Raw genomic sequence first — 13,102 nt, forward strand, 5'->3', positions numbered from 1 at the left:
GATCTCTGACTTATATTTCAAGAAGGAAATCCAAACTTTTCTGAAAAAATTATCAATAAAAGTAACAAAGTACCTAGCTCCTCCAAGCAAAATGACTTATGCTACTTCCCAAACATCTGAATGAATATATTCAAAGACCTGTGTGCTCCTTAATTTTGGTTGAAATGACAAACTTTACCTTGTATTGCTTACCAAGAAAACATGTTTCACAAAAATCAAGTTTGCAAGATTTAATACCCTTGAGTAAATTTCTATTATGCAATTCTAACTTCTCTCTTTCACTTATATGGCTAAGTCTAGCATGCTACAATAATGTAGCATCATCATCATCAAAAAAGGATATAACAGTAGCATCACCTATAATAGTTTTTCCAATTAACCTATATATATAGGGAACCTATCTTTTCTCCTTTCATCAATACTAAGGCACAATGTTTAATTTTCAATATGCTATTAGCATCGGCAAATGTACATCCATTTGCATCTAAGGTACCAAGGGAGATAAGACTTTCTCAAATTAGGAATATGCCTGATATCTGTTAAAGTTCTCACAACTCCATTAGACATCTTAGTTTTGACTGTTTCTATCCTAATAGTTCTACACTTGGTTTTATTATCTATAAGAACTCTACCCCTATCATGGAATGTATAAGAAGCAAACCAGTCTCTATGTGGACACATACGATAAAAACAACCAGAATCAAGAATTCAAATAACTAAAGAGTCTGTATCTGAGGAGATGGTCAACACATCTCCCTCCTTCTTTGACTTAGTAGCAACTCCAGTCTCATCAGGATTTTGTTTCTTCTTGGACTTTAATTTCGGGCAATCTTTCTTCTAATGACCTTCTTGCTTACAGTAGTGGCACCTATCATTCTGTCCTCTTGATTTGGAGTTGAAATGGTTCTTCTTGGCATCTTTTTCTTTCTGACGTCCTCTTTCTTGATCCAAACTCTTTGCCATCAAACTATCACCTGCATCAAACTTGTGCCTGGCCTCATTTGACAGAAAGATTGTCTTGACCTCCATCTTTAAAGTATCTTTGCCATACAAGATGGTGGTCACCAAGTGATTATAGGTCTTGGATAAAGATGAAAGAAGAATAATAGCATGATCTTCTTCCTCCACCTTTAGTCTTAAATTGTGAAGCTATGAAATCAACTTATTGAACACATTTAAATGCTCCAAATGATCACCACCTTAAGACATACGTAAGCTATAAAGTTATTTTTTAAATATAATTTATTTGTAAGAGACTTTGCCATATAAAAATTATTTAATTTCTTCCATAAATCAGAGATAGTTTTGCAATCTTCAACATTATACATTATCTCATCTACCAAGCACAGCTCAATAGTGCTAGAAACTTTCAGATCAAGCTCTGACCACTCATCTACATTGATAATGTATACCTAATTTCTCCTTTCCAAGAAGAGTCTTGTGAAGATTTTTCTGAACCAGAGCCGCTTTCACTCTCTTCTTCCATAAATTGAAGTCCATTTTGCCGTCAAATTTCAACTTCAAACTTCGTCGATATCTTAGATGCACACACCTGATCAATTTAGTAAAAACACACAAAATCTGGCTCTGATATTAGATGTTATAGAATTAGTGGTATAGCGCAGTGGAATAATCAAATAAAATTATGTTACCCCAGGCATATTTGTATGTCAAAGATCAAATGAAAAACTAACATAGTAAAATAGACAAGAGCAAACCACATAAGGATACTAGGATGTATATGGTTCGACCACAGCCTACGTCCATGGAGAGAGCAGAGAGAGATCTACTATGTATAGAAGAACAAACGGAAGGAAAACCTTATACCAAGCATCGGTTCTCTTCCTAAAGACAAGAAACGCAGCAAATCCGAATCTTCTTTACCTACGAGACGCTCCCAAATAGCTGCCATAACCCCAAATAGATGAGACATCTTACAAGCTCACAACCATCATAACTAATAGAAGAAGAAGAGAGAAAAATAACTACTGCTATACCTAGATATATATTGTCACGCCCCCGACCCGAGATTTTGAATCGAAGGTCATGGCAACTGCCGCATACTCATAGAAAACTCTTCCCATAAGCATGCAAGGCATCTTATCATGTTATCTTAAAACAACAATGGAATAATTAGTCAATAATTTAAATCCAAAATACAACGACCTAAATTTCTTTCTTTAATATCTCAATAAATTTAACAATGATTCATAGGGCTTACATCAAATTCAATAAGACTTTCCATCTAAAATAAAAGTATAAAAATTCTGCTTCTGATCACTCTTTCATTCATATCTTGTATCATCTTAATTTCTCAACATCTGTGAAAACAGTAAAATAAGAAGTAATGAGCTAGACAACCCAGTAAGCAATGATCACTTCCCAACAGATTTCATCAGGCATTTAAGTAAATAATCATTTATAGAAAATAAGTATATAGAGTTCATCAATTCGAAAACAATTTCAATTATGCAATATAATTCATGCCAAATTTATTTTTTTTTTTGAAAATTCAAGTTTCTTTCCAAATTTCAATTTCTTTTGTTCTTCAATTTCTTTTCATCAACCATGAGCTATGACCATATTTTTCCAGTGGCAGGATCATAATACCGCGTATCTGCTTGTGGTAGGCTGCGAACATCTGACAGCCATGTCCTTTGGAACCGCTGGTCTCGCTGGCGGTTTGTCGCTGGTCTCTCTGGCGACATGTCACTGGTCTCGCTGGCGACATAAACCCTCAGGACAATCAATTGCCAACGTACATGCCCCCATTGGCAGGGTCCTTTACATAGTCAGGTTGTCAATTCTTATTGTTTCTTATATCATAATTCTTCATAAATCATGTTTCATATTCTAATTTCGATAATAAAATATATAATCATGTAGTATCGAAATCAATCAATATAATGCATCATGAAATCAATATATTCAATCATATTTCATCATAACATTTCAAATAAGATATTTTCATAACAAAATACCATTCATCCAATTCATGCATCGTTTCACAAATCATGTCAGAAGAATACATTATAATTTGCTGATAAATCTAGAAAAGTGAAACATTACTTACCTTAAACGCATTCCAATAAATCCACATAATTCTATAAATTTTCTTTCAAAAATTTTATTCGTAGATCATATCGCGATATCCCATGATCAAACATCCACAATCCTATACAGAATCAATTTCAATAATTAGAAAGAATATGAATACCATATTTCAACGGTTTAGATTGGGTCCGATCATCTAATTTCATCTAATCAAAATCTAATTAGGACCTAAACGATCCAAGGTTTGACTATCAGATCAATCGGATTCGAAGTGATAGGACTGAGGTTTCTTCATCGATTTCATAAAATCAAGTGGAGAGAGAAAATCAGAGGAGAGAGAATTCATGAGGTACAATTCGAATTGATCAGGTGATACAATCCAATATTACGATTGGTCCAATATCTTGATTGGTGAAATCAACATGATCAAATCAAGTCATGGCTAGATCGAAATCATGGATAATCAAATCTAAAGATTCATGGTCTGATTAAGGTGGGTGCCAGTACGCTGTCTGACAATCATAGATCAGGATTCTTCATTAGAATCAGATCAGGACTATTGAAAGAATTTCCTCATTGATAAATCGATCAAGAGAGAGAAATCGATTGAGAGAGAGAAATGACTTTAGAGAGAGAAAATTCTAGAGAGAGAAAACTCATCTTGAACTCCTCAAACGATATGATTCAACAAATTCGATCGATCAGATCAAATCATGCTAAGATTATCATGTGGACAATTCAATAAGATCATGAAAAATAAAATCTAAAAATACTTGATTGGATCAAAGTGGATGTCGGTGTACCGTCCGATGATCACGGATCAAAAATCCATCACGAGGATCATTTAAATTCATCATCATTCTTCTCAAAATTCTAGAAATCTTAGGAGAGATAATCTAGAGAGAGGATTCTAGAGAGAGAAAGTAGAGAGAGAAAGTCCAATTCTAGAGAGAGAAAATACTAGTTCAGGTTGAAGAGAGAGAGGGAAGAGAGAGAAACTCTCTTTCTCATATTTTATTATTTATATCATTATTTATTAATTAATTTTATTTTTCTTTCTTCTTTTCTTTCTTCTTTTTTTTTTCTTTTTCTTCACGAAAGAGAGAGGAGAGAAAATCCTATTTATTATATTATTATATTATTATTATTTTATTTTTCTTCTTTCTTTTTTTTTCTTTTCCTTTTTCTTTTCTTTTTCTTCTTCTTCTTTTCTTTTTCTTTTTCTTTTCCTTCTTCTTCTTCTTCTTTTTCTTTTCTTCTTCCCGTGGACTTGTTTTGGGCTGAAACAGGGGACCTTGAGGTCCCCTCATTGGGTGGTCGGCCGGTGGCGCAGCCGGCGTGGGGCGGCCGTCGGCAGGAGGGGGTGACTCACCGATAAGAAGAGGGCCAAACCGGTGGTCGGCGGTGACCACCGGCGACAGAAATCAAAGAAAAACGAGCAAAATATAGAGGTTCTTCCGCAACAAAATTCGGCGACTCCGGTTGCCGGCGAGCGTGCACATCGGTACGGAAAGGAAGAGGGAGAAGAGAGGAAGGGGAGGAGGCTTACCTCCGTCACCGGCGAAGCTTTTCTGGCGAGAAATTGGATGGCACAGGGACGGTCTTCCGCTGGATTTTTCCGGCGATTGCCGCCGTTTGAGCTTAGGATTTTCGGTGGAAAGGAGAGAGGAGGGATCTCCTCCTTAAATAGGGTCGGAGGGAACTTGTTTCCGACTCCGATTAGGAGCCAGTGAACGGAGGAAGAAGACTCCCTTCGGGAGTTCTTCTCCTCTGTTTTCTGTTTTTTTTTTTTTTTTTTCGTTTGGGCTGGCTGGGTTATCACATATGTCTTTTTTTACGGCAAATACACCTCTTATATAGAGGTAGATAGAGGGGAGAATAAGATCATCGGTACGGGTGACATGACCAGAAAGAGTTCCAAATAATGGAAACTTGGCACTATGTGCTACATCCTATCGCGTCTCCGTAACCTCCAAACAACCCACGTAACCACCAAACAAACCCACATCATGTGGATATCTTTGTTTACCAAGTCAACCACTACATGGAGATTCCTACTTTAATCCTGTGTATGAATTGTTCCATTGGTTGTCTCCATTCGAAATTTACATAATTCCAAGTTTCCATCTCAGCGATGTAGAGGTTGAGCAGTCTAGACTGGGCATTAGCCTCAAAACAAAATCTGCGATCATTTCATTCTTTAAATAGTTTCTGACATACTACAGATTACTTTTTGACTTCTCATCTATAAATAATAATCAATATTCATATAGTTTTTATTTTTTGGGTGGGATCCAGAAACGGGGAATTGGTGGTTGCAGTATCAGAATCTATCTCCATTGGGCTACTGGCCTTCATCCTTATTCCCTTGTTTGACAAATGGTGGCTCTTTAGCAGAATGGGGAGGAGAGATTTTGAACCATAATACGAGTGGTCAGCACGCCTCCATAGAGATGGGCAGTGGCCATTTCCCAGAAGAAGGTTCTGGCAAAGCGAGCTACTTCAGAAACATTCAAATAGTTGACCAGTCCAACAATCTTCAACCTCCTCAAGGAATTGACAGTTTCATTACAAGCCCCACCTGCAATTATCTGTGCTATGCCGACAAAGGTTACATCCATTATGGGGGTCCTGGTAGAAATCCCGATTGTCCATAAAATATCTTAGCCTTTTGGCCTGTTGGGAAAAATAATAACCGTGAAAAAGTATTTGTGAAAAAATAACCGTGGACAATCAATGCATAATGAAAATAAATAGTTTTCTTTATTGGTCAATGTGGACTAAGGTTCCAAGCTCAAAACTCTAAACGGTCCTTGAAACTAGATTTGTGTTTTTCTTTGTGAGTACCACAGAAGATCTCATTCCTCTCTGTTTACTTTTGTCTGCATGTCGTCTCTTATAAGAAATTTGTTCATGTTTTACTTGATTTAAAAAAAAAAAAAAAGGCTGTCGTGTGTTGCACTGGTAGCACTCTTTATATGACGACCGGTTGTCGTTGGTCAGAGATCAGAGCACAGCTATTGAGAGCCTGGAAGTTAAATATTGGTTTCACAATATGGAACATGCGATTATCTGTTGCGCTTGGGCATGGGGTGATGTGATGACGCTAGTTTTTCGCTCCAACTCGTTCAATATTTGCAGAGCTATCTTGTTTGGTTCATGAATCGAATCGAAACCGGAATCGAATCGAAACCGGAATCGAATCAGAATGGATTGAAATAAAAAGAGAAATGAAATTTGAATTCTTAAGAGGATTGGACCATCTCATTCCCTCTCGGAATCGGAATGGGGCTTTTAACAACCATTTAGAATGAAGTCATCCATTTTTATTTTTATTTCAGATCCCAACTTTTTTCAAACAAACATCTTCTTTCTTCAGTAATTCACCATCAATTGCCCATCCCATTCATGGAGGTAATACTGTTATTGTGAGGTGCATCATTGTCATTGTTGTATCCTCATACCATGCCTGATAGGCAGTAAGGTTGACTATGTTCCTTGCTGTTCATGCATGATTATATTATAATCAATTTTTTTTTTAATTTTGAGAAAATAACAAATAGTACATAGTAGGCTTTTCTGTATTATATTAAATCGGATTGTATGGAGCATATTGTATCGGTATGTCATACGGAAGCATATCGATATTTGGTACGTAACCAGATCTTCTATATCTATATTTGTATTCATATTTCATGTATCTAATTAGTATCTATATCTGTTTAAAATAGATACGGATATAAATTTTTTTATTTGATTAATATTCATATTTATATTTTGTATTCGTTAGACAAAACAAATATGAAAATGGATATACTAATTTCAATCATATATTTGTGGGAAATATGATATGCATGACAAATACTATTAAAAATCACAAATATAATATTTATCAGATTTTAATGGTCCAGGTATTTTGGTTAAGTCAACCATATTTTTTGGTGGGAAAATTAGTTATAGTAGGTTATTTGAAATCATCAGCGCATAGTGTTGGACTTTTCAATTTTGATTGTTTTACTAATGGAAAGAGATTCTAAATTTTAATTATTTGGATGGACAAAAAGGAAATTATTAATGGACTTGTTAATATTGGATGATCAGATATGATCTGCATAAGTGGTAACACAAAGATCCTATTTTTTTTTTTATAGACATGTAAAGATCCTTTTAATTAATATAAGATATACTTGACATATAATTGGCAATGAGAGAGAAGAAATTTGCTTTATATATTGGATGGTATATTTTTTTTATTTTTATTGATTTTCATCGAAAGGGGTTAAAGGAAGGGAGCCATGAAGTTGCAAGTTAGCATAACCCATAGCTTGATGGCACTATTGCTGGTGATGATCTCTTTATGGTGCATCGAGGGTGCAGTGCAAGCTACAACTAAGCAATTAGAGGTGCAGCAGCACCTGAAGCAGTTGAATAAGCCTGCCGTCAAGAGTATCAAAGTCTACTATCTAACTATTCTTTCATCTAATCTTTTTCATGGATAATTTTTATTTTTTAGGGTTGAAAAATATTTTTTTGTTCATTGTGAGAGGGTTTTGGATTGTTTTCTGAATTATTTTTCAATAAAATCTATTTTATAAAATATTTATTTATTTATTTAAAAAAAAACCTTAACTTATTTATAATTTTTTTATTTAATACTAATCTTTTAAAAGAAATTTTGATCTCCCTGCCGTTGTTGGTCTTTGCGTCGTCTTTCGCCGGTTTAGGTGGTTTTCTTCCCATATTGTCTCTACTTTATAAAATCTCTTTTAGGAATTTATATATTACTTTTTTTTGACTAAAATATAGAGACTCATCCCAGCCGTTCCTTGTTAGAAGATAATTTATCTTAATTGGTTATTAACTACTTATCTATTTATTAATTTTATTTATTTTTTGTCAAATGTGAATGGCTTCCCCTCGGCACTACTCTTGACTCCTCTCTTCCACCCTTTCCAATCTAATATCCCCGATCCTTGGCTTCTTGAAACCGGCTCTTATTCCTTCCATTGTGGTCCTAATATCTAATTTAATAATACATCCTGGCTTCCCACCCCAGCGCTTGTTCATTGCATTTTACCCTACTTGGCATCCATGCCCGGATCCATTGGTGGTCGAGAAAAATCTAGATTATTCTTTGTACAACAAATGATAAAAAGAATTATTATACATAATATCTTAGCAAGCACAGTAGCAAGAAAAATATTTTTGTACAATTCTCGCATAATAATTTCTTATACCAAATGACAACATTTGAATTTTTTTTAAGTCAAAATTAAGAATTTTATTGTGTTTCTATTATAAAATTTTGTTATCTTTCATTTACTAGCGGTAGTCCCATCTGCCATACGGAGTCAAAATCATTCCTATGCAGTTATTGTGCATCAAAAGTTCTTCGGATGTTCACTTTTTCCAAGTTGTTAGTATTTTATTCTCTATTATTGGTTTGGTCTTGTCTAATCTTTCATTGATTTAGCATTTCCTTCCCAGATTTTTTTTTCTTGGAGTAATTCTTGCTTTTTTTTTTTCTTGGAGTAATTCTTGCTTTTTTTTTTCTTGGATATTTCTTTTCTTCTACCAAAATATGCAAGCTAAGGATACTTATCAAAAAAAAAAAAAAAGAATATCTTTTTTTAAAATTTTGTTCTATGTCACTTATAGAAATATATATATATTTTTTGTTTCACCTGTTCAGTGCGATCCTACAATCCCAACTAATTTCTACCATAAACTTCCTATTTTATTGTACTTACTTTTGGCATTTGTGCTTTTATTTGTTCAATGCTTCTTAATTTATGCTTTTATTTGTTCTAATGTTTGTTTTTTTTTTCCTTCTCAAAGAGCCCCGATGGAGATATCATTGACTGTGTCCATATCTCACATCAGCCAGCCTTTGACCATCCTTTACTCAAAAACCACACCATCCAGGTCTATTCTCTTCTTCCGCCCTCATTTCTTTTCCTTCTCAAATTCTTCCCCTTTCATTTAATCTTTACGCCTGGTGTTTTCTTTACTTTGTCCCCACTTTGTGCAAAATCTTTAGATGAGGCCAAGTTTCCGCCCATTAGGACTGTATGATGAACAGAAGGAAACTAGCCCCATACGTCAACTTTGGCATCAAAATGGGAGGTGCCCCAAGGACACCATTCCAATTAGGAGGACCAAGAAAGATGATGTCCTGAGGGCCAGCTCTATCGAAAGATATGGGAAGAAGATGCATAGGACAATCCAAAATCCCACTTCTGTAGGCCTCGATCAGTATAATATCAGTGCACGTGAGGTATATAGTTTTGAAAATATATGAGAAGTGGCTGCTTTGGAACAGAATATCTCTTACTTTTCCATTTCCTTTCATCCCCTACTCCTTTGCCTTTCTCATTTTTATTTGTTGGTGGGTCGTTTTGATAGGTTGCAACAGTTTTTGTAAGCGGAGTTAAGACGTTCTTCGGAGCAAAGGCAATCATGAATGCATGGAACCCGAAGGTCGAAGGACCTGATCAGTTCAGTGCATCTGAGATGTCGCTTGTTGGAGAAGGAATTCTCAACACCATCCAAGCTGGCTGGCATGTATGTTAGCGTTTCAATTTCAAATAAACAGAAAGTTGTTTTAGTTACGTAAAATTATTATGAAAGTCCTCTTTCATGGATTAACTTTAGCTGGTTATAACTCTTTGGTGTGCAAAAAAATCAGGTACATCCAAGTCTTTATGGAGATAATAAAACAAGACTATTTGCTTACTGGGATGTAAGTTGATATTTTCCTTCACTTCCGTTGTCCTCTATCTATTCTTTCTATTAGTTTCTTCTTAGCTTATGTTCTCCTACCATGTCTTCCATTATTATATATATATAACCTTATGAAATATAAGGGAATTGGATTGTCTACTTTTTTTTTTTCCTGGGTTTTTCTGTTGTTTTTTGGTCAATTTTTGAAGGAGATGAGGTGCCATAGACATTCTTTGCTTTGATATACGACTGCGGGCAAAAATTATATGGGTTGCTTCTAATATTTTGCCATGAAACTTTCAGAGTAATTGGAAGCTTGGGATTGGCTGCTGGAACCTGGTTTGTCCTGGGTTCGTTCAAGTCAACAAAGACATAGCACTGGGTGCCGCGGTCGATCCCATTTCTATCTACGATGGAAACCAATATGACATCACTATAATGATTTACAAGGTAGAAACAAAAATTCATATGATTTTTTTTTGTCATCCTAACTCACAAACTCTTGGTGTAGCAACAATACAGTAGTCTTATTTAATTACTTTTTTACTTTTCATTGATAAATAATAATAAATATTCATTTGGTTTTCGTTGTTTGAGCAGGACCCAAATACAACGGATTGGTGGCTGGAATATGGGAATCGGATTCCATTGGGCTACTGGCCTACTTCCATTCTCCCTAATTTGAATGACGGTGCCTCCCTAGTGGAATGGGGAGGGGAGGTTGTGAACCCCAAACTAAGTCATCAGCACACCACCACCGAAATGGGCAGTGGCCATTTCCCAGAAGAAGGTTTTGGCAAAGCGAGCTACTTCAAAAACATTCAGATAGTTCTTAGTGACAACGTTCTTTTAGATCCTACTAATATTGGTAGTAGCATTACGCAATCCAGCTGCTACAATGTGCATAATGACCATAGTACTGATTGGGGATATTATTTCTACTACGGGGGTCCGGGGCAAAATCCCAATTGTCAGTAGAAGGCCTTAACTTGGTGTATCCCCTTGTCATTGGGAAAAAAATGTGAAGAAAAATAATTGTGAACCTTCAATAAACAATGAAAATAAATATTTTTCTTCTTGTATAATCAAGTAAACTATCAAAATCATTGTGCACTGAGAGTCAAGCCACACGATCAATAATCAATACAGAAATACTTTAATAGCCCACAAGAGAGAGACCGAATCATTTTTTGTTATTATACTCCCAAAGATTGGTTCTTGCTTGTTACTCATCCGTCCGTCACTTGAATTGGAAAATGAAAACCACATTCAGGAAAAACTTCTACCATTAAAATAAAATAATGGGATCACACAAAGTATTCTTAGTAAGGATAAAGATCACCATATATTATATATCATCATCTATGAGGTGGAAGTTGAATAAAGCAATAATAAAATCTCATTACGTAGGCATTCTAAATTAAGAAAAAAAAAAAAGGAGAAATAATGATCCGAACCATTAAATTGAAGATCATACTGAAAGGATTTACCATCCTAAAATTTGAGTAAATCAGTGTAAATCACTGTTCGATTTTCCATGGAAGTATCTAAGCTTCTCTCTTTTCCCACTTTGCGTGTCTCATCCCATTCTGTCCGAATCTTAAGACAACTCAAATCTCAACTTGAATGCACACCATATACTTTATGTTGTATAACAACAATGTGGAGACCTTGTTGTCATTGCTTATGTCAGAAATCGAGAAAGGAGAAAAAAAAGGAAGGTAAGATGATTAGATACAGGAGGATGTCATGGAAAACCTTAGAAACACCGTCAAGACAATATGATTCCGCCTAGAGGCGTAATTGAGCCGAGTTGAATAGAATAATTAAAAGTTCGAGCTCGACGCGACTCAAAATATTCAGATTCAAAATTTGACTTGAAATCAACGAAGTCTAAATATTTCAAACTCGAACTTAGTTCGACAAAAAATAGATAAAATTCGAGATCGATTCGATTCGACTTAACTCAAAAATTAACTAAGTCATACTTAAGCTTGAGTTCAAACTTAAAATTGAACTTTAGTCAACTAATAAAAAATATATATTATCAATAAAAATATTATTATAAAAAAATATATAAAAATATTATCATTTGCACCCCTAATTTCACCTTTCGATTTTCACTTTTTGCTCCAACCCCTCGCTTCACGTGGATGCACTTTTCATCGTAGATGATAGAAAGTAAACCTTCAATGTAATTAATGACATTGAATTACTATAAACCATCAAAGGAAGGAAAAGGACCACCTTAGCCCAGCGACACCAAAAGAAGAAAAGACCAGCAATCTTTTTCGACAAAAATCAAAAAAGCTTGGATGGAAAACTTGGGAGATCAGTGGTGATTTTTCAAGAAATCGGTGATAGGTCTAAGGGAGCAGAAAAGCATCATTTTATAGATGGGATTCTAGGTTTTAATCCAATTTTGGAAGGCCCTAACACCCTTTTTCCTAGCCATAAAAGGAGAAGAGGAAGATTCCCCCGATGGGAGTCTTCCTTCTCCTGCCTCACGTGCATGCATAGCGTGTGAGGTTTTATTTTTTTTTTGTTGACTCCCTTCTCCTGCCTCAACTGGCATGCATAGCATATGAGGTTTTATTTTTTTTTGCTTCCCATGCTTTGAGATTCATGCGGGGGGAAAAGATTTGGGTGATCAAAAGATCGGGTCACTACAATAAGCTTGCCATCAAGAGCATTAAGGTTCGCCATCCTACTATTCTTTCATTTACATTTTTTGGATATTTTGGTTTGTTGGATAAGAAAACTATATTTTTGTTTGTTACAAGAGTGTTTTGGATAGATTTTCTAATTTTTTTTTTTCAATTAAAATCTATTGTGCAAAGCATCCATTTTTTTATTTTTTAAATAAGAACCTCAATTTGATCCTAATTTTTTAGATTGTTTAATTAATCATTAATCTTTTAGTGGGAATTTTGATCTCCCTTTCTTTTTTTCTTTAATAGAACGAAGACTAATCCTAGTCATTGCATGTTAGTGGACGAATTTTCCTTAATTATTTGCTAACCAATTATATATTTATCATTTTCAACTATTTTCTAAAATACGCATAGCTCTTTCTCGACATGAATCTCTTCTTTCTCTCAACTTCTTCCTGACCTCCTATTTGATTCAACGTCCCTGATCCTTGACCTCCTGGAATTGACCCTTATCATTTCCTTCACTGTGGCCCTAATACCTAATGAATTAATATGTCCCCGGCTTCCTCCCCTCGTTTCACTCACTATAGCTTCCCCTCCTTTCCATCCACACCTTGATCCGTCAGCAGCTGAAAAAAATTATATCATTCTTTATACATGATGAATGGTGA

At 35.1% G+C, this 13,102-nt stretch overlaps 1 protein-coding gene across 1 annotated transcript; it reads left to right on the forward strand.

Annotated features, from left to right (window-relative positions):
* Positions 1–7,310: 7,310 nt before the first annotated feature.
* On the forward strand, positions 7,311–10,804 carry LOC105046468 (protein neprosin-like). Its single transcript, XM_010925064.3, has 7 exons — positions 7,311–7,508; positions 8,893–8,979; positions 9,095–9,331; positions 9,460–9,618; positions 9,743–9,796; positions 10,081–10,227; positions 10,378–10,804. Exons 1-7 carry the CDS (start codon positions 7,350–7,352, stop codon positions 10,753–10,755), a joined length of 1,221 nt encoding a protein of 406 aa, XP_010923366.1. The 5' UTR covers positions 7,311–7,349; the 3' UTR covers positions 10,756–10,804.
* Positions 10,805–13,102: the final 2,298 nt, after the last annotated feature.

The sequence above is a fragment of the Elaeis guineensis genome, chromosome 6 (genome assembly GCF_000442705.2).
Source record: "Elaeis guineensis isolate ETL-2024a chromosome 6, EG11, whole genome shotgun sequence".
Classification (NCBI taxonomy): domain Eukaryota; kingdom Viridiplantae; phylum Streptophyta; class Magnoliopsida; order Arecales; family Arecaceae; genus Elaeis; species Elaeis guineensis.